Source organism: Mus pahari, chromosome 1 (genome assembly GCF_900095145.1).
Source record: "Mus pahari chromosome 1, PAHARI_EIJ_v1.1, whole genome shotgun sequence".
In the NCBI taxonomy this organism is placed as follows: domain Eukaryota; kingdom Metazoa; phylum Chordata; class Mammalia; order Rodentia; family Muridae; genus Mus; species Mus pahari.
In genome coordinates, this window is record NC_034590.1 from 127920892 (window position 1) to 127943164 (window position 22273).

Below are 22273 nucleotides of genomic sequence, written 5' to 3' on the forward strand. Positions count from 1 at the left end.
TAGCACAAGAGACAGGAGGAAGTCAGGCAGATGATGGGGAAGCACTGACAGCCACAAAGAAGAAACCTAGATCGCTCACGCATCCACACGCGCACAGCAGAGAGGAAGTCAGTCCCAGCGGCTGTGGTAGGAGGAGCAGATGGGGCAGAGATGAGGTGCTGAAATGATCCCGGGGTTTCCGCAGCCGGGCTGGCTGTGCCATGAAGGGTTGAAGTGGAGAAAATGGGGGTTCACACGCACATGGAAAGGGGGTTTAACTCTGATCATTCAGGGTCACAAACAGCACAAACAGTGCTCAAACTGGGCTCTTGGCATTTTTACAGAGGAAAAGAGAGCTTGTTTTAAATACGAACATCCTGCAATGCTGGATCTTCTTTCAACTCTTCACAAATGAGCTGGTGGAACCTGACCAGGGGAACCAAGCAATCAGTGTCTTCCCCTTGTGCAATCAAAGGAAACAGGATGGGCACAAAGCTCTTCTGCTGCCTTTTTTTCTGGGCTAACTGGGACAGAGTTCACCAAACTCTACCCTGGGAGCAGTACTGGAAGGGACTGCTGACTGTGTTTGTTCCAAAGTAAAAGGCAAGCAACTACACTGAGTTGCACAAGAACCAAGCCTGACACCTTTGTCTGGACTACATTACCCTATCACAGGCTAATTTTAAACCCTAGGCTCCCCCTCAGAATGTTTAGAAGCAGCATCTGACTAAAACAGCAAGCAGAATAATCCACAGGCAATGAAGGTGACTTAGGACTTTAATGGTTTTCATACAGTCGATTGAAAACAATGATACATGAACAACGGAAAAGACCTCAGCAATGTATAGCTCTGGAATGTATAGTGTTGCCCTGGTTAAACTACAAAAACAGCCACGTGATCACAGTTTAGGGGTGGAAGGCAGGGGTGCGACTGAGTTTTGTCTAACGGCCTAACTGAAAAGCAAAGAACCAACCATTTCTTCTACTTGTGGCAAGAAAAGAGACTCATGGAACGTGTAGATCCTTCTCATGACGCAGCTTTAGAAGGCAGTAGGTGGAGGGTGCAAGTGACTAGAACAGATGACAGTCATGCACAGAGTCATGGACAAACTCTAAAAGCCTCTACAGAACTGTACCGTTAGAAATATAAAGGCATAGTCACAAACCATACAGTGTTTAAAACAATACCCACTCCATAAACACAGCATATCACACCTATCTCTTTATGGGAATAGCAGTACACAGATCCTAAACGCTCGTGAGTCGCCGTTGACTTTAACCAACAGCTGCAGAACCCAGCAAACTCGCCGCTGTCAATCCAGCCCACAGGGCTTCTCAACCTCCTCGTGATATGCTCCTAATAATAACCAGTTGGAACCAGCAGGGTAAAGTCCAAGGCCTGTCCTTCAATCCACCTAGAGAAGGGGGAAGCAAAGATGACTGACAGGCTGAATTCATTAGAAAAGCAACAGGAAACGAAGCCTTCAAAATGCTTCCAGGTCACGTGAGAATGGAGGTGGCCATTAGCTGGGAGTTTCCTCAGCCCTGCAGTGCCCCGATGTTTAGTCGTTATTCTTTTTGAGAAAGGAATCTGTAATAAGCATGTATTTGGGGAAAAAAAAAAAATCCGCGTCTGTTAAGTTTCCGTAGTCAATCCCAAGTTACTCTAAACGCTGCGGCCTGCTCACAGGCAGAGCATGGCTGGTCATGTTCACAGCTGATGCATCTCCAAAAAATTCTTCATGAAGGCAGCCAGCTTCTCAACGTCCTCGGTGGTGACAGCGTTATACAGAGAGGCGCGGATGCCTCCCACTGACCTATAACAACAGAGGCCCGTCCAGTGAGACCAAGAAAATTGGGAGAGAGCAAATCAGGGTTAAAAAGCCCTCAACGACCATACGTAAGGCTCCAGGTTTGAACCTCAACAACACAGAAAGACTAGCAATGCAAAAGGCATCTGCTTGAACATAACCCACCCTTCACTAGCTACCCCTCCGGGGAGCGGCAGCTCCCAGCCCCGGTGCGCAAGCTTGCACCTGAAGGCATCTCCAGCAGGCAGCTGGAAGCTGCCAAGTCATTAGGAAATCCCGTGTTCGGTGAAGGTCATCCACCCACTGAATTACCTCAAACTCGTCATGTTTTCAGTCACATTTATTGGCTTGTTATTTGTACAAATGAATGGGTTTCACTGTGGCATTTCCAGAGATGCATACACTGGACTTTGATCACACCCAAACTATTCACCTTTGATAAAGAAGAAACTAAATAGGAGGAGGGGATCCAGGTGAGGACGGTGACTGGGTTTGGGGCCGTGCCACTCCCTAGGCTATGCAACAGTTCTAGCCACACAGAGCACTCTGCTGCTGATCTCCTGGTCACAGTATCTGATGTGCAACTGAGCCCAGTGACGGCCCGTTAACACCAGCATGGAGCAGGCAGCCCTACCAGAGGCACCTTCAGTGTTGATGAAACCCCACGCAAGATGCACCGCAACCCAGCCAGAAGCGGCTTATTCTCCAGCAAGTCTGTAACCACTACCCCAGGCTGTGTAAGGCCCTGGATTTGATTCTTTCTGCCTCTGACAGGCCTGGGGACAAGGTGTGCTTACCTGTGCCCCTTCAAGGAGATCATGTTGAGTTCTACCGCCTTATCAAGAAATCGCTTTTCCAAAGCTTCATCTCCTTTGGTGTTGCCGATGCGAAATGGAATGTTCATCCTGCTTCTATTCTGGCGCTCCACTGGACATCTGAAACGCGTGTTTATTATCCAGCTATGTTTCTAAGAGGTACAGTGTCATAAACGAATATATAGGTTTTTAAACAGTACTGAGGGCTGGGGGTGGCATTCAGTGGACAGAGTGCTTAACCAGTGCAGGGGTTAGTGAGTTTGTACAGTAGTAGATCTGTGTTTTAGAAAAATAGCTATGTGGGCTGAAGATGGCTCTGTCAGCAAACTGCTTACTCTGCATGTGACTGAAGACAGCGACAGTGTAGTCACATACATAAATTTTTTTTTTTAAAAAAAAAAGATGCTAAGTTTGTGGATGCTTTATCACAGCAGCCCCAGGAAACGTCTACAAAATCTGAGTGTTGTTCAGACCTCACAAATACAGCCAGTGAGCAACACATGACCACTCCTCTTTGTCATGAAAGTATTTAGATAAAAATCAACCCTGCCTATCTCATTCAGACTGCAGGTGAGCGATGGGGACACCTGTCCAAGAAGAAAGGAGCAAGTGAACTTGGACAGAAGGGGAAGGTTCAGTGGGCAGACTGTTTATACTCTGTGAGAACCTGAGTTCAAATTCCCAGAACCTACAAAAGTCTAATGGGGCAGATCGCATCTGTAATCCCAGGGTAAAATGGGACGAGGATCCCTGGAAGCTCACGGGACTGTTAGCCTGGCAAATGTCACGATGAAAAACAAAGAGACACTGCTTCAAACAAGACGGAAAGTGATGACTGCCAAGGAGGTTGACCGAGAACCTATACAGGCAAAGTGCCCGTGTGTGCCTGTGCACAAACCCACACGGGGAGGTGGTATCAGGAGCAGAGATTCACAGTGAGGGACCAATAGGAAACCTTAGGCAAAGCTGATAGCTTCTCGCAACAGTTTTCCAGTGTCACAAGGGAAGAAGGAGTGGAGAGGGGTTCTACCCCAGACAGTAAGTAATGCACACTTTTTCAGGTCAGAGTTTTTGTGGACTTGACACAAAGGACTGGTGTTTCCCAGCGTGAGGTGCAAGATCAAAGACCTTTCCTATCTCCACCCTCAGCTCATGAGCCCTGGGACCATCACTCACCAGTACACCAGTGTCCAGGGGAAAGGAAAGTTTCAAGAAAGAGTTTCCACTTCATAAGACATACAACGCATTGACTTACACATAAAATCCTTGAGAATTATCAATGATCTCGTAAATCATTTGGGATTTGATGGAGCTGAGCTTCTCCATGGCTGTGGCCCCGCCATTGTTCTTGATCCATTCCAGGACCATGCCCATGACGTAGATGCTGAAGCAGAGATAAAACATAATAACACCAGTAAGTTCACATCTGCAAAAGCCAAAAGGACACGTAAGCAAACTGGTACTGGGAGTCACGCCGACACCTTTAGCATCGTTACAAATGGATAAAAGCAGACCACTCGAAGAGCAAGCCACAGTTAACTAAGCCAGTGCAGCTGACGCTCATGTGGTATTCTAAAGAGGCAACTCAGGGCACCAGCCCCTCAAGGCCCTCTGCAAATGGGGACCACACCCACCCCCCCATCTCTTTAAACAACCCTGACTGAATGACCCTTTCACAGGGGTTGCCTAAGCCCATCAGAAAACACAGATGTTTATATTATGACTATGAGGTAGCAATGAAAACAACTTTATGGCTGGGGGTCAGCACAACAAGAGGAACTGAATCAAAGGGTGACATACTTAGGAAGGCTGGGAACCACTGCTCTAGACTGTCTTCCCCAACCCAGCCTAAGCCAGCTCTCTACACCTCCTGAATCCCCAGAGACCGTTGCTCATATGTGTGATCCTCACAGGGTCGTGGGGTCTGTCCTGCTTTTGTTTTACCACCCCGTTTCTTTATTTTAAACTTCTGTGACCATGTCTATGTCTTAAACTCTGATACTAGAGGGCTGGAAGCACACACTGTTCTTTTCTATCCCAGAGTCCCAAGTCAGTGCCTCCCATCAGGCAGAGATGGGCAGTGATGGACATCATGGGTTTCATCAGTCCAGACACACCACACAGGACTAGTCACTATGTAAATGTAATCCTTATCTTTACCTCTGAGGACACAGAGTCATCACTACCTGTGGCGGACGCCTGGTAGTTGGCCTATCCTGTTCTTCTCAGCCCCCCCACCCCCACCCAACATGCAGATTCAGCTACAAGATTTGCTCCCCTGGTCATAAGAGGTGGGCACGTGACTTGACTATACCAATCAGCAACTTCCCTGGGATCTTCTAAACTGGGAGTCGGGAAAGCCAGAATTGAACTAGCACATTCCAGGTAGAACATGAGCCCCAGCAGATCTCATTTCTAGCCATAGCGAAGCCAACATCCTGGCTAGGAGACGCAAGGATCAGAAATGGAGAGCAACCTACCTGCAACCCTAGTGAGTGGGAGACTGAGGCAGAAGGATGGTTCAGCCTGGACTACACAGAGAGCTAAAGGCCAGCCTGAGCTACATAACAAGGCTGTTCTCAAAATGAACCAAATAAATAAACAAACAAATAAACAAATAAAATAGATGAATAGATGGTGGAGATTAGATAGTATAAGATTTGTGTCCCTGAACCAAATAAATAGATAGATAGATAGATAGATAGACAGGCAGACAGACAGACAGACAGACAGACAGACAGATAGATAGATAGATAGATAGAGGAGAACAGATAGTATAAGGTTTCTGTCCCTGAACCAAATAAATAAATGAAAGAATAGATAGTGTAAGATTTGTGTCCCTGGCTCTGAGGCCCAGCCACAACACAACACAGGTCCATCCCTTTCTGAGCCAAGTGTTAAGACTTCTTATCTCCCACAAAACCCATGTTTGGCACAGGGCCTGGTAAGAGTAGCCTACACAGATGGTAGCTGTTAGGTACCCACACTCAGCTGAAGTTAAATGGGATTTGAGAATGGCAGGTAGTTGGCCAAAAGTCTTCTGCCTGCCTTTGGAAAGATTCCCACATACCCCTCACTGAAAGCCAAAGGAGCAGAAGCAGGTCTCCTGTCCTCCTGGAGCTTGGAGTCTGGAGGCATCAGCTCCATTCTCTCTAGAGCGTAGCTGCGTCCAGGTGTGGGATAAAGGTGATCTATGGGAGTTGCCAAGGTCTGATGGGAAGGCTGAGCAAAAATGGTGATAGGGATGCCCCAGCCAGGCTGCTTCCTACTCACGGTAGAAGGCTTGTGTTCCTGGCTCTAAGAGGTCCGGCCACAAGACAGGACTATCCATTTCTGAGCCAAGTATTCAGACTTCTTATCTGCCACAAACCCTGTGCTCAGCACAGGGCCTGGGGAGAGCAGCCAAGCTCTGCAGATCTGACAGCCAAAGGGCTGTCCCTCAGAAACCTGACATGGACCGATTGGCCACTGACTGTCTCAACCAGGTAGGCCAAGAAAGAAGCCTGGAGTTTCTTCCTAGAAGGCAGCAGCAAGCAACACCAGACACAGAGAACTTTACAAGTACAGAACCACAAACGGCTCGCCCCAACATCCACAGCCTACTCACCTAGGAACCACAGAAACATCCCAGACTACCAGAGCCAAGGAGAATCAATCGTGATGAACACGTTTTAGGAAACCACGGTCACTTTTACCTGATGCTTTCTTAGGCCCATGTTTCAAAACTATAGATTCTCTAAGAAAATCCAAACCAGCAAGGGCCGGTCTCAGCCAGACCTCAGGACCAACGCTGGAGCCCCACCGTGCTCAGGCTTGCTGCCCGTACCCTGTGGCTGCCTTCTTAGGGTCTGGGCAGGGGAAAGCAGCAGAAAGCCAACACATTTCTAACAGACTGCCTGCAGCCAGGCCCCTTAGCCTGGGTCTCCAATGCCTCAGCAAGCAGCAGCTGGATCTGAAGGAAGCAGGCTGCTCCGAGCAAGCTCCTGCCTGCTTCCCACCCAGCTCCTGGCTAAGCACTGCTGTGGGGCCTCCGTGAATGCTTACCACAAGGTCTTTTGGACTTCCACTTTATCACTAACTCAAACCTCTATCCCCTAAAGCCAAAACTCTTGGAGCCATCGGAACCTTACAGTGCTGTCTGGATTCACAACTTGGGTCCAATTCTTTCCACCACTGGTGCGCACTTTTTTAATTGACTGATGCCTCTACTTCTAAAACGGCTACCTCCAAACACACCAAGTAGGCTTACCACACCTAAGCCTATCTGAAATGTCCTCTACAATAGCATCCAACTATGAAAACAACTGTGGAAAGGGCAGGCATTTAACCTAACACAGCAGAATGCCCACGGTACACTGCTGAGTTAAAACACACACGCCTAAGCAGCATGCACGGTTCACAGTTAAACCCGTGTTACAGGTGTCACAGTTCACTGACACAATTAAATATATGACAGTATAACAGCCGACCTCTTCAAACTCCCAAATTTGGCAACCATGGGTTCAGTCAACCTTGTACAGAAAAGAAATTTCAAAATCAGCATCTAAATCTTTTCCTTGTCGTTACTCCTTCCCCAATACAGTATATAAATTTAGAGCATCTACTTATATTGTGTTAGGTATTATAAATAATCTAGAGATGACTTAAAGCATGAAGGAAGATGTGCATAGCTATATACTAGGCCATTTTTTAAAAAGAGATTTGACCACCTAAGAATTTTGGACTCTGGGCTTGAGAGATGGCTCAGTGGTTAAAAGCACCAGCTGCTCTTCCAAAGGTCCTGAGTTCAATTCCCAGCAACCACATGGTGGCTCACAACCATCTGTAATGGGATCTGATGCCCTCTACTGGTGTGTCTGAAGATAGCAACAGTGCACTCGCATACGTAAAATAAATAAATGTTAAAAAAAAAAAAAAAAGGAATTTTGGACTCCTTGGGGATCCTGGAAAGAGTCTTTGATGGCTAAAGAGGGGTGACTGGATAGGCAGGCAGTGTTTCCCTGGTAACTTTTGCTAAATGTGGGTGCTACTTATATATTTTTTAAAACAATATGAATCATACCTGGTGTGTCAGAGTTTAGGAAAGGTCACCAGAAGTCTCCAGGCGGCAGATGAGCTTGGGGTGGGATATAGGTATCATGACTCTCTCAGAAGCTTATGAAAGCCTTCACATAGCTGGCCCTGAGGTCAACTCCCCTACACCTTAAGTTCCAGCTCCTCCACGCCTCCCCTCCCAAGAGTCTCTGTCTGCGCAGGCCATATGTTGCTCTGCATTTGCTAAATGGTCAAACATGACCTTGAACTCCTGATTCTTTTGTCTCCTAAGTCCTGGGAATACAGGCATGTCACCACAGCTACATTTTCACCAACTAATATAAGATAATTGGATAAAAGACATTTTTTTTCCCTCACATTGGAGCTAAAAATGATCTTTGCTTAACATCTCAATATGCATAAGTAAGAAGTGTTTAATGAAGTTGGAAGGTTTGTTTAATATCTTCTCCGCCCTCTAACAGGGTTGAGTGTGTTCTACCAATGGGTTAAAATTAAAGTCATCAGAGTCCTTTACCCCAGCCCAGTTCCTGCATGAGGCACTGATCAACAATCCTGGCCCTGTTTATCCAGAAGAGTCAAACAGTTCCCAGAGCCCAATCTTCGGACTCTGGTCAAACAAAGAAAACAAAGAACATCATCTGGACATGCTCACATCCTTATCTGCTGACATGTGGAGTAGAGAGGGTTGAGGGTACCTCCCCCGCCCTGACCACGCTGTCATCTCCCCCGGAAGATGGCTCTTCATGAGCCATTTTCTATCCTTGAATAAAGCACTGTAGTGAACTTGGAGTACTTAAGTCACATAGAAGTCACGTTCGGGCAGGGGATGAAGGGATAGCCACCAAGTCCTACCTTTTACCTGTTCTGCAACTGCTCAGTTCCAGTCTACGTACTCACCACTCTGACTTGCTCTGAGACACCCCTGCAGTCTAAGGAAGAAGGTCAAGGCCCTCTGAGGCTTAGCACAGGGGGTGGCATGTGGACTTTCTACGTGTCCAGCCTTTTCCACTTCCCATCAGACATCTGGCCTGTTCTCTCACTGTTCACAAGAAGTGTAACATTAACAAACCACGTGTAAACACGCCTATCACATCTCTTTAAAACTCTCAGGAAAGGTGCCCAAGGGTGTACACACACTGCTCACCCTGGCTCCTCAGGTGGCCTCTGGACACATTTCCAGGACAACCTTCATTCTGTCTGGTCCTACCTTCTCACATTACTTAGTTTTGGGGACAAGAGTTTCACTATGTAGCGCAGTCTCAATCTTCCTGACTCCACCCCTAGCCCTGGGATTGCGGGTGAGCACCGTCGTCCCGTGGGTCTCAGCCTTCTCTCTTCTAAAGCCTCCCCCTGGAAGACTCTAAGGCAGGGATGTGGTTCCGTCTTCTAGCATCCTGCCCACACAGCCTGGTACCTCAACTGCTCTTCTAGGAATCCAACAGGTGGTCCCCACTGGTACCTTTACCACTTCTGTCTTCAGCTTTTCCCTCCAGACTAATGTCTTCTGGTTATTTCCCCATTGCCCAGAACCCCAAAGGTAAGCAGGGTAATGCGAGATAGAAGCTAACTCCACCCCACCCCTCGGACAACATTCATCTTAGAAACATCTTCAAAGTCCAAGAGTAAGGAATGGCCAGGAGAGTTAACTGCACTCTACTCAAAGGAAAGAGGGGGCAGGGGTTGGGGGGAAGGGACAGGAGACTGTTCTGTATCAGGTGGGTGACACAGAAACACGAGGCAAATGTCCAGTTGGATTTTAACTCCAAACTCTTCCCTTTCTTGTGTGTGTGTGTTGGGGGAGAATCATTTTCTACAGCAGGGAAGAACCCTGCACGCTTGCCTTAGCCTGACCCTGTTCCTTCTGAAAAGCCACCCTGTTGGTCCTCTGAGACACAGGCCACGGCACTTCATGTATAGAGAGCTTGTGGGTTAATGGTCAACAGTTGGCGCCTAGATTATGAAAATCAAGCAAAGACCAAGACTGTCATCTTTACAAAAAAGGGCCTAGAGGAGAGCTGGACAAGGATCGCTGAGTGTGTCTGGGGTGCTTGGGTCACCGGCTGATGAAGTGTGCTCTCCTTAACTTCTGCTTGGACAGAAGACTACAGAGTCCCAGAGTTACCTGAAACACGGAGGAGTGTTATACAAAGAGTTGTTCCCAGCCTGCACTTTGTAGTCAAGGACTGATGGGCACTCTCTGAGCGAGAACCCCAGCAGGTCATCCCGGATAATCACCACCGTCACCCCGGCAGAGCCGACATTCTTCTGAGCACCAGCGAAAATCACACCAAACTTTAAAAAAACAAAAAAAAAAACAAAAAAAAAAAGAAAGAAAGAAACAAACAAACAAACAAACATTGGCTATTTTAGAAGCATCTGTAGTCATCCCTAAGCCATACATGCCCCTAAACAGTCTGCGGCACACTCATGTTCTTGCAATCCTCGTTCTGCTTCTCAGAATTGGAGAGATGGCTCTTACAGAGGGTCCCTGCACCCACACAGGGGTTCACAAACATCTGTAACTCCAGTTCCAGGGGTTCTAACACCCTCTTCTGACCTCTGAGGACTCAAAGAGCAGATGTGGTACCTGGGTACCTGTATATACATATGCTGATATACATATAATACGAAATAAGGATGCTCTTTCTTTTCTTCCTCCATTCCTTGCCCCATTCAGTAAAAAAAATCTCTTCTCGTGGGGAAAAAAAAAAATAAAGAAGTAAACCTAAAAAAAGTTTTTTAAACATAATAGAGGTCTTCGGGTCCAGGCTTAGTGGTACCCAACTGTAAATCCCAGCTCTTGGGAAATGCAAGCAAATGGATCTGGAGTTCAAGGTCACCCTTGGCTTCACAGTGAGTTCAAAGCTAGCCTGGTATAAAAGACTCTCTGGATTGAGATATAACTCAGTAACAAAACATGCTTATCATGTGTAAAGCCCGGGCTTCATACACAACATTGAAAAATAATATAATAAAAGAGTCTCCAAATCTTGGTAACCAAAATAAAATACTATCATTTAATCTAAAAAATTATTTTAGAAAACTATTCATGTTTTCATAATTTGAAATGAAAAGTACTTTAGTTACATATTTTCATTATTAGTTACATATTTTCATTAACCTGAAAAGGTTAAAATATAAACTTTTAAAAATGTAAATCAATGGGCTGCAGAATGGGTCAGTGGTTTAGAGCACTTGTTGCTTCTCAGAGGACCTGGGTTCAGATCCCAGGACTCACTCTGTGCATTACACGCGCATCTGGTACACACGTATGCAGGCAGGCCAAACATCCAAACATGTAAAATAAAATTAATCAATCTGAAAAGCATTTAGGTCAAAATTAATGAATCTGAACTTCCATTTAGAGAGACTCAGAAGTTGCTTTGAAGGGGCTGCTGCAAACAACGTGAATGGGTGAGACATTCACTGAAAGAAAAATTTCAAATATACCAATGTCTAAACAGTTCCTGAGAACCTTTTGTTGTACAAGATATAGTCCTGTTTCTTTATCCCCAATGAAATCCTCAGGAAACCAAGTATATGGCTTATAAGTGACATGGTTTGGTGTGGCCAAACATGTGCACAAAAGGGGGGGTGTTCAAGTTCAAGGCCAGGCTGAGCATGTAGTGAGATCTTCTTTAATAACATATAATATAGCTATAAACCAAATGTTATAAACATATATAATAGAATTTTTGTCTAAAACTGAAGTTTGGAGATATATATATATAATATATGCCACATATATATATATGCCACAACAAACCGTGAAGGCACTAGTGAATTTAAGTCAAGCACTAAGGGACAAATATCATGATCCTATTTATGGGAGGTCCCTTGAGTACAAATTCATAAAGCCGGATAGTAGTTGGCAAAGGCTGGGGTGTGAAATTTTAATAGGACAAAGTTACAGTACAAAATCTGAAAGTTCTTGGAGCTGGACAGAGGTGACGGCTGCAGAACAAATGGTAATGCGCTTAACGTCACTGAGCTGGGATGCCTAAAAGGAGTCAAAATGGGCCCAGTAAGGTGGCCCAGAAGGTAAAGAACTGAGTCCATATATCAAAACAGCTCCAAGAAACGTTCACTGGTTCCCCAAACCAACCTTTCATACCCTACCTTGGACACGTCCACCGGCCTGGATAAGAAGTTTGAGGACATGTCACAGACCAGCACGGCTCCCTTGACGTCAGGTACGAAGTCAAACTCCACCCCATGCACAGTCTCGTTTGCACAGAAGTATACATAGGAGGCGTCTGGGTTGAGGTTCCAGGTGCTTGGGTCTGGAATTTCTGTCACAAAAGGCAAATTTGAGACTCTGAATACTTTCCTTTTCCACATGAAGACGATGTCACCCAGGAGACTGGTTAACTTCCTGAGGGGAAGACTAACTCCAAAGCACTTGACAAGAGAACGGGCCTACCCACTCACTCACTCTGAGTTCAAGGCCAGCCTGTGCTACATCCAAACTACCAGGTCAGACACAGGTAGAGACCTGTCTCGAAAGACCAAACGAACCAACAAAAGGAATGGATGTTTGGGTTTTCTTGTCAGCAAGCATCCATCTTCCCTACTCTCCTGTTGGTGTCTAATAGCTTCTTCTTAGGACTACAGTGCTTACCCACTCTGGGAACACGTGGTTCCAGCAGGGAATCAAATCTATACCCCTAGGGGTGAAGGGTGGCTCAGGTAGAGTCAGTGACTGCTTCACAGCACGGCATGCGATACTATCATTGGGATGCTCTGGCAAGGGCCCTAAAACTTAGAATATAAGAAGCTAAAGAGCAACTGCAGACATCTTCCTAGAAAAGGGACCAATTTCCAGACTACAGTCTTACTACAGAAGGTAAGGAGCAACTAAGACAGGGGCAGCATCCCTGGGACCCTCCCCCTCCCCATAAAACCACCAAACTGCTCCTGGACTTTTAGGTGAGCAAGACTCTCATCATTCTTAAGGAGTCAGTAGACCACCATGGCCACACATCTAACCCAGATCACTACTGACAGAAGGAGAGTAGCAATAAAACAGGAAGGGCAACAGGCAGCCACCACCTCACTGTGCATCTTCAGTCCCCAGAACTTACTGGTGTAACTTCCGAGTTTAGGGTGGACAATGTTCACAGTCCCAAACTTCTTGGCTTCTTCTGCAGCCTTAGCTGACCAAGCTCCGGTCACCACGTAGTCAGCACACCTTGCAGCTTTCAGGCCAATCAGATTTAAGGGGACAGCACTGAACTGGCCAGAGCCACCTCCTTGGACAAAGATCACCTTGTAGTTGTTGGGAACAGCCCTGGGCATAAAAACAAGTGACCATAAATACGTAAACTAACACGTCAAATATGGAGAATGAGGGCTGCCCCGCTAAATGCATACTTTGGATCTTCCTCTACAGAGTGAGGAGGTGGCTCAGAGGTAAAGTACACAGTCTGCTCGTGCAGAGAACTTGGGTTCAGTTCCCAGCACCCACATCCAAGCAGCTGACAAATGTCTGTAACTGCAGCCCCGGAGTATCCAACGTCTACTTCTGGCCTCTGTGAGCACACACACATATACAAATACACACACATCCAAAATAAACCTTAAAAGAAAAAGAGGGGGACTGGAGAGATGGCTCAGCGGTTAAGAGCATTGACTGATCGTCCAAACGAAAGTCCTAAGTTCAAATCCCAGCAACCACACGGTGGCTCACAACCATCGGTAATGAGATCTGATGCCCTCTTCTGAAGTGTCTGATGACAGCTACAGTGTACTTATATATAATAAATAAATAAATCTTTTAAAAAAAGAAAGAAATATGGTAAAGTCTCACTATCACTTTGCCCCAGCCAATTTAGTCATTTAGTTACTGGTTTCCTTGCCACTAATGATGGTAGAAATGCCCTGCTTTCTTTAGGGAATCCCATTTCTGCTGCACAACCCTCAGAATTCAACTATGGTCAACCCCCAGCATAGGGGATGAGCGATGAACAAAGCTGACCGGTAGGATCTGGCTGAGACCTTTGGTCAAGTCATGATGATGGTGGCCTCCTGTGGACATTATAAACACAGTGTGAAGTGTAGAAGATAACGCAGTAGACACCCAGGTTCACGGCATAGAGAACAAAACTAACGAGCTGGTCTTTTAAAGAAAGAGCACAACTGGCTGAGCGCATTTACCGCAGAGAAGCTATAGGTTCCATTCCCAGCACCCACACGAGGGTTCACAACAGTCTGTAATTCCAGCTCTAGGGGATCTAACCCTCACTCTGACCTCTACATGCTCCCATGTGACACACATACACATATACACTCAGGTATACACACATACATATACACACTCAGGTATACACACATACACATATACACTCAGGTATACACACATACACATATACACTCAGGTATACACACACATAAAATAATTTTTTTTTAAAATACTTGTTAAAACTTACAGCAATTCCCTCACAAGATTCTCTGTGTTGCCAATAATCTTCGCGAAATCTGATGACCTGTGACTCATCTCTGTGGAAGCAAAGGAACAACAGAAAAAAAAGAAAAAAAAAAAAGTTCAAGTATAATACCAAATAAAAATGGTTGTGAAATTTATGGAGAAATAATATAAGGAGAGGTCTGACTTCAGATGGCAGCACACGCTCTCTTACTGTGCGGAACAATTACTGAGCTCACACTGATGTTGAAACTGTAACATTTCAGTCCTGTAGTCACACCAGTGATTTTTCTCAAGTGCCACATTAACCGATCCGCCCTTCCCTGCTCTATCTCTTTCCCCAATCTAGAGATCTAAGCAGGAGTGGTGGTACACCCATGTCATTCCCTATTCCCAGCACTCAGGAGGCTGAGGATTTAAATTCGAGGCTAACCTGAGCCAATAGCAGGATTTTGCCTAAAAATAAAAGAATCAAGCATGGTGGCTTACTCCTATAAACTTAGTATTTAGAGACTGAGGCAGGAGGATTGTCACTGTCAAGAGTCCGAGGCCGGGGCTGGTGAGATGGCTCAGTGGGTAAGAGCACCTGACTGCTCTTCCGAAGGTCCGGAGTTCAAATCCCAGCAACCACATGGTGGCTCACAACCATCCGTAACAAGATCTGACGGCCTCTTCTGGAGAGTCTGAAGACACCTACAGTGTGCTTACATATAATAAATAAGTCTTTAAAAAAAAAAAAAAGAGTCCGAGGCCAGCCTAGACTATTGTATGAGATCCTATCTTAGGGGAAAAAAAAAGTCAGGGAGGCACAGACAGGAGGTTCTCTGTGAGTTCAAGGCCAACCTGGTCTACATAGTTAGAGGATAGCCAGGACTGTAAAAAAAAAAACCCTGCATCAAAAATAAAGAAAAAAAAGCAAAAAGGAGCAAAGAAGCAACAAGAAAGGCACCTAAGTGTAGCTCCAAACACCATACACACAGGAACAAAAATTAGCACAGGAAGGAAGACAGCTCACCCTAAAGTCCCTTCACACAGTGCAGCCCGTGGAACTTGGAAGAAAATGATAGATAGATAGATAGATAGATAGACAGACAGACAGACAGACAGGTGTAAACTCTAGAGCTTGGAGGCTTTCTTCCTAAACAAGAGCAGAAGTTTAATAAATAAATTATTAATGAGCAGGATCTTCATAGAGGCTTATGAATTTTACTTATAAGTTTTTATTTAAAGTTTAATAAAAACTTTACACTGAATGTGAAGCCATATTATATACACTTGGTGGTCCCATTATGCAAATGTATAGTATCTGCCAATCTCACATCTTCTGCTCAGTAAAAACCAATTACGAACCGATGAGCTACGTCTAAAGTTCTCATGTGCACTTAGGCTCTGTTAGTCCTGACTCCAGCAAACATGTGACCCAAGACATTAAAGTTTAAGTGGACCTGTAACTGGGATTAAGGCCCGTGCCAAATTGCCTGCCTTTTTTTTTTTCCTTCTAAGACAGGATCTCATATTGTAGCCTATATTGTCCCTATAACCTATTACTCTGTATGGAAGACCATGTAGAGCAGAGCCTGTGCTTGAAGGATCTGTTCTTTAGTGAGAGAATCCAGGAGTGAGCCTCACCAAGCACACTGATGCCGAGTCCTCTGTAGTCTAGTAGTTGCTTCTGGATCTCCAACAATACCTGGGAGAAGAGAGAGAGATGTCAGTCAGCATGCTGTGCGCACACACACACACACACACACACACACACCACACGCCTGGACATGGAGCCGGCTGAGGCCTGGGAGGAGCCAGGCTTCCATTCCAGCCAAGCCCTGCCCCCTCCCCAGAGCCTCACAGGTACAACTTACACAAGCTGAGCCTGAAATTACGCAACATGATTGAGTCGAGATATTTTTTTCAAAGACATAAATTTACCAATTTCCTAGGAAAATGTGTCCCCTAGAAACCTCATTCACCTCTCTCTTAAAAGTTCGCTTATTAAACATATAAAGTTCTCAGTTTAGAGACCAACAAGAACAAAGGCTATGTTATGTCCAAATCATACAGGCAGGACATTGAGGGGGGCACTAAAGATATTGATAGGTGGCAATGGCAAGAATCTGCTGTGAATTAAAATAAACTCTGGAGCTGAGGCTATACTACATGATAGATAGTAGTATTGATAAATATAGATAGATATAGAGCAGTTTCTTAGCACATAGGAAGCCCTGGGTTTCATCTGCAGCAAAGCTGGGGGGAAGGGGAGGAGAGAGAAAATGTATTCAACCCAGTCTGAAAGAAAGCTTTCATTCAGTTGTGGGCTGCATCTTGACTTTGCATACGATTATTCCATTCTGATAAGGCAGCCTTTGAAGGGTCATGGGGACTTACGGATGTGACATTAATTGGGGAACCAATCATTCACATAAATTTCTCTTACGAAATCAAATAAACAATATCAATTCCCCTATAAAGCAATGGAAACCAGAAGTTGGGGACGTAGCTAAGTGGTATAAAATGTGCTGGGCACACTGGGGGCCCTTGGTTCAATCCCCAACACCAAAAGAAAGGAAATCAGAAGAGAGGAAAGGAAGAAAGGAATCGGAAATAGAAGGAAGAGTGGAGAGAGAAATAGAAAATATGATATATGCTCTCCTTATCTAAACCAGGAAATTAAAAAAAGAAAAAACTATTAAAACTATAAGGGGGGGACTCAGTATGCCTAAATAAGAATGTCAATTATGTCGAATGTAGCTTAGACAAGAAATGGATCCTGGCAGGTAAGTAAAAGATATCCATAATAAAGAAAGGTTCAGGCCGGGTGTGGTGGTGCAAGCCTTTAGGCCCAGCCCTCAGAGGATGGAGGCAAATGGATCTCTGAGTTCAAGGCCAGCCTGGTCTACAAGAGTTCCAGAACAGCCAGAGTGCTGTAAAGAGACCCTTCTCAAAACAAAGACAGAGAAATGAATGAATGCTCTAAAATTAAACACCAAGTGCAAAAGACGCTGTGAGGAAGAATCCAATTGGTAGATGGCATGGAGAGACTAGTTAAAGCCCAGTGTGATGACAAAGCGCCTTTATCCCAGCACTTGGGAAGCAGAAGTAAGCAGATATCTGAGTTTGAACGTAGCTTGGTCTAAATAATTAGTAACAGGTCAGCGGGGGCCATATAATGAGACCTTATCTCAAGCAAACAAGAAGAGATACCATCTAAGAACTGGCGTAGATAGGAGTTCTGTAACTTTAACTAGTGGAAGACTGACAAGGGTCCAAATCCAATCATGCTGATCTAGCTGAGAGAGAGAGAGAGAGAGAGAGAGAGAGAGAGAGAGAGAGAGAGAGAGAGATCATTAAAGTTTATGTTGAAACTGCTGCACTGGCCATGTGTGTGTAATATACATTTATGTCAATATATGTATGTATATATATATATATATATATATATATATAAGTATCAATAAATAATTTGAGTAAATTTTAGTTTATACATTCATATACTAAAAGAAACACCTGCAACAAAAACAGAATCTTGGTTTTTGTATATATGTATGTGTATGATACACACACACACACACNAGTCCTCTGTAGTCTAGTAGTTGCTTCTGGATCTCCAACAATACCTGGGAGAAGAGAGAGAGATGTCAGTCAGCATGCTGTGCGCACACACACACACACACACACACACACACACCACACGCCTGGACATGGAGCCGGCTGAGGCCTGGGAGGAGCCAGGCTTCCATTCCAGCCAAGCCCTGCCCCCTCCCCAGAGCCTCACAGGTACAACTTACACAAGCTGAGCCTGAAATTACGCAACATGATTGAGTCGAGATATTTTTTTCAAAGACATAAATTTACCAATTTCCTAGGAAAATGTGTCCCCTAGAAACCTCATTCACCTCTCTCTTAAAAGTTCGCTTATTAAACATATAAAGTTCTCAGTTTAGAGACCAACAAGAACAAAGGCTATGTTATGTCCAAATCATACAGGCAGGACATTGAGGGGGGCACTAAAGATATTGATAGGTGGCAATGGCAAGAATCTGCTGTGAATTAAAATAAACTCTGGAGCTGAGGCTATACTACATGATAGATAGTAGTATTGATAAATATAGATAGATATAGAGCAGTTTCTTAGCACATAGGAAGCCCTGGGTTTCATCTGCAGCAAAGCTGGGGGGAAGGGGAGGAGAGAGAAAATGTATTCAACCCAGTCTGAAAGAAAGCTTTCATTCAGTTGTGGGCTGCATCTTGACTTTGCATACGATTATTCCATTCTGATAAGGCAGCCTTTGAAGGGTCATGGGGACTTACGGATGTGACATTAATTGGGGAACCAATCATTCACATAAATTTCTCTTACGAAATCAAATAAACAATATCAATTCCCCTATAAAGCAATGGAAACCAGAAGTTGGGGACGTAGCTAAGTGGTATAAAATGTGCTGGGCACACTGGGGGCCCTTGGTTCAATCCCCAACACCAAAAGAAAGGAAATCAGAAGAGAGGAAAGGAAGAAAGGAATCGGAAATAGAAGGAAGAGTGGAGAGAGAAATAGAAAATATGATATATGCTCTCCTTATCTAAACCAGGAAATTAAAAAAAGAAAAAACTATTAAAACTATAAGGGGGGGACTCAGTATGCCTAAATAAGAATGTCAATTATGTCGAATGTAGCTTAGACAAGAAATGGATCCTGGCAGGTAAGTAAAAGATATCCATAATAAAGAAAGGTTCAGGCCGGGTGTGGTGGTGCAAGCCTTTAGGCCCAGCCCTCAGAGGATGGAGGCAAATGGATCTCTGAGTTCAAGGCCAGCCTGGTCTACAAGAGTTCCAGAACAGCCAGAGTGCTGTAAAGAGACCCTTCTCAAAACAAAGACAGAGAAATGAATGAATGCTCTAAAATTAAACACCAAGTGCAAAAGACGCTGTGAGGAAGAATCCAATTGGTAGATGGCATGGAGAGACTAGTTAAAGCCCAGTGTGATGACAAAGCGCCTTTATCCCAGCACTTGGGAAGCAGAAGTAAGCAGATATCTGAGTTTGAACGTAGCTTGGTCTAAATAATTAGTAACAGGTCAGCGGGGGCCATATAATGAGACCTTATCTCAAGCAAACAAGAAGAGATACCATCTAAGAACTGGCGTAGATAGGAGTTCTGTAACTTTAACTAGTGGAAGACTGACAAGGGTCCAAATCCAATCATGCTGATCTAGCTGAGAGAGAGAGAGAGAGAGAGAGAGAGAGAGAGAGAGAGAGAGAGAGAGAGATCATTAAAGTTTATGTTGAAACTGCTGCACTGGCCATGTGTGTGTAATATACATTTATGTCAATATATGTATGTATATATATATATATATATATATATATAAGTATCAATAAATAATTTGAGTAAATTTTAGTTTATACATTCATATACTAAAAGAAACACCTGCAACAAAAACAGAATCTTGGTTTTTGTATATATGTATGTGTATGATACACACACACACACACACACATATAAATCAAAACCATTCAAGTAAATTTCAGTGAACTCATTCATATTAGAAGCACCTGGGACAGATTCTTGGGTTTTGTGTGTTAAACAGGATTAAACAGGACCTGCCTTTGCAGATAACAAGCAGGGGCTCTACCAGATCCCTTCACCAACTACCTGAAACCATCTTTGAACTTACTTTTAGTCTTTTTTTTTTTTTCAAATTAATTTTAGTATTCATTTATTTGTACATATATCCTTGGAAGCCAGAAGACATCCAAAACCCTGGAGCTGGAGATTACAAGAGGTTGTAAGACAACCAAAGTGGGTGTTGGGAATCCAACCTAGGTCCTCCACTAAGTCGTCTCTCCAGCACTGAATTTTTCCAAGTGCCTTCCCTTTAAATGATGGCTCAGCTGGGACAAGCACATACTGCTCTTCCAGGATTTGGAGTCTGAGCTCCAAAGCCCACATCAGCTAGCTCACAACCACCTCTAACACTTCCTCAGACACCTGACCCATGTGCGTGCACACACCCACACAAAGACACACCCATACACGTGATTTTTTTTAAAATGAAAATTTTTATTTTATAATCAAAACCACTATTTAAAAAAAAAAAAAAAAAAAAAAACAAAAAAAAAAAAAAAAAAAAAAAAAGACTTCTACCAAATGATAGAGCCCCAAACAAGCCATCTCTCCAGTTTCACATACGGCATTTCATAAATTTCATTTTTCTTTATGAACAGCAGTCAAAAGAATTTGAAAGCTTCTCAACTAAATCAAGAAGACTTACTACATTGAAGTTAATCGCACATGCCTGTAATTCCTACATGCTGACTATTTTTGTCAACTTGACATTGTGGGCGGTGCCACCCCCGGGCTGGTGATCCTGAGTGCTATAAAGACTGAGAAAGCCATGGAGAGCAAGCCAGTAAGCAGCGCCCCTCCGTGGCCTCTGCATCAGCTCCTGCCTCCAGGTTCCGGTCCTCACTGCTTTTGATAATGAACTGTTATAGGGAACTGTGAGTGAAATAAACCCTTCCTTCCACTAGTTGCTTTTGGCCACAGTGTTTCATCACAGCAATAGTAACCCTAACTAAGACACGCTCTCTTGCGAGGTGGAAGCAGGAATAGTTCAAAACCAGCTTGAGGTACAAAGTAAATTCTAGGCTATCCTGTACTGAGACACTGCCTTACCCAACCTGGCAAAAACAAAAAACAAAAACAAAAAACAAAAAACAAAAACAAAAAACAAAACAACAACAACAACAACAACAAAACCAGCTTGCCAAAACAGAGATGGATGGGGGTGGGGGAGGTCTCCAGAAGTTCCCACAGTTCTACCAAAGACCGTGACCGTCACATAAGATGAACTGCAATGGCTGCAGAATAAGCCCTGTTCTCAGCTTGTGCGGCTGTCCCTACAAAAGAAAGGCGTCTTTCCCTCTCTCACTATCCTGTTTCTACCCAACAGAGACCGTGGTGTCCCGGGGAGATCGCCAGGGTTCAACAAAAGATAATTGTACAATTCTTGGCCATGCCCGTGAGCTGTGGCAAGCGGTTATCAGATAGCAGCTTGGGCAGCTGGTCCGTGGGCTCCCGGCCACGAGAGGCATCTCATTCCGCACAGCTGGGGTGCGGGAGGAACCCGTGCAGGACGGGACGGGATGGCACATGGATCAAGTTAATGGAACTTGGCCAAACAGACCAAAGCCTTTCAGGCAGGTTTCCGGGAGAAAGCCTTAAGGGTTGGGTGGGTTCGGTGGTTGGCGAAGAGGGTGAAGCCCGCAACTTTCAATTGAGTTCGGAGGACTACGTTCCCAGCGCCCGGAGCTTAGCCTGCGCTCCCCGGAAGGAGACGCGCTCGCCCCGACCGCCCATTCATTCACACTCCTACGCTCGCCCGTGCACGCCCGAGCCGCAGAGGCCACACCGCCGGGAGGCCGGATCTGAGGCTGGAAGTAAGCGCTGGCGTCTGTGCACAGGAGCGCATTTCGACCTCAGCAACTATCTCTCCACGGTGGTATCCCCGATCTCCGATGTCTGTATCTCAACAGCCGCATCCCGACGCCCCACATCCCAGTGCCCGCACTCCGACCGAACCCCAGCCATCTTACCGAGTGTGGCAGCTTGGCAGGCCCGGGCCCAAAGTTAACCACTTGCTTGGTGCCTTCCATGGTGCTAAGGCGACAGTAGGGGAAGTGGCAGGAGCAGAGACCACGCGAACAGCCCGCGTCTCCGGATGCAAAGGCAGAGCGGGCTTCAGCTTGCTGAGTCGGCGCTCCATTGGTTCGCTGTCTCAGGCAACTCACTGATTGGCTCTCGCTCAGAAGCTTCCCTCCCTATTGGCCACGCTCACTATCGGAGCGGGCGATCAATTACTCCTCCTGGAGTTTAGAATTTCAATCCGCCTTAGCGGTCAACGCAAGAGAGCAGGGGATTGCACCAGCCACCCGCGTGGCGAGGTGCCTACTGCCTTCGCGCACCTCTAGGCGCAGAGTCCCCTGCCCTGGTCTCTGAACAACTTCGAGGTGGCGCGCAAGCCCATTGCTCCTGGCCCACCCCCAGCTGGGCTGGGCTCTGCTGCATTTGTTACAGAGCCAGTCCCCGTTAGTTCACTGGACTTTCCTAAGACCCTCACAGACACTCCGAGGTAGAGACAGAAAACTCAAAGAAGGAGGTGCAGGGTGAAGAAATGGCTGAAGAGTGCGGTCAT

The 22273-nt window shown here is 45.3% G+C and overlaps 1 protein-coding gene across 1 annotated transcript; it reads right to left on the reverse strand.

The window, feature by feature from the left end:
- Positions 1-741: 741 nt before the first annotated feature.
- Positions 742-21865, reverse strand: Psat1 (phosphoserine aminotransferase 1). Its single transcript, XM_021197366.2, has 9 exons — positions 21675-21865; positions 15714-15774; positions 14089-14158; positions 12745-12950; positions 11780-11952; positions 9783-9952; positions 3861-3989; positions 2588-2725; positions 742-1796 (listed from the first exon to the last, which is right to left on the reverse strand). The coding sequence occupies exons 1-9, from the start codon at positions 21732-21734 to the stop codon at positions 1691-1693; spliced, it is 1113 nt and encodes a 370-aa protein (XP_021053025.1). The 5' UTR covers positions 21735-21865; the 3' UTR covers positions 742-1690.
- Between the last annotated feature and the right edge of the window lie 408 nt (positions 21866-22273).

What these genes read in the sequence shown, in the direction of transcription:
- Psat1 (XM_021197366.2), bottom strand. Translation starts at nt 21,734, where the DNA reads ATGGAAGGCACCAAGCAAGTGGTTAACTTTGGGCCCGGGCCTGCCAAG. An exon ending in ACTCGGCATCAGTGTGCTTG is followed by an intron (nt 14,159 to 15,713) that starts GTGAGGCTCACT and finishes TTGCTTCCACAG; the next exon opens with AGATGAGTCACAGGTCATCA. An exon ending in TAAACTCGGAAGTTACACCA is followed by an intron (nt 11,953 to 12,744) that starts GTAAGTTCTGGG and finishes CTTTTGTGACAG; the next exon opens with AAATTCCAGACCCAAGCACC.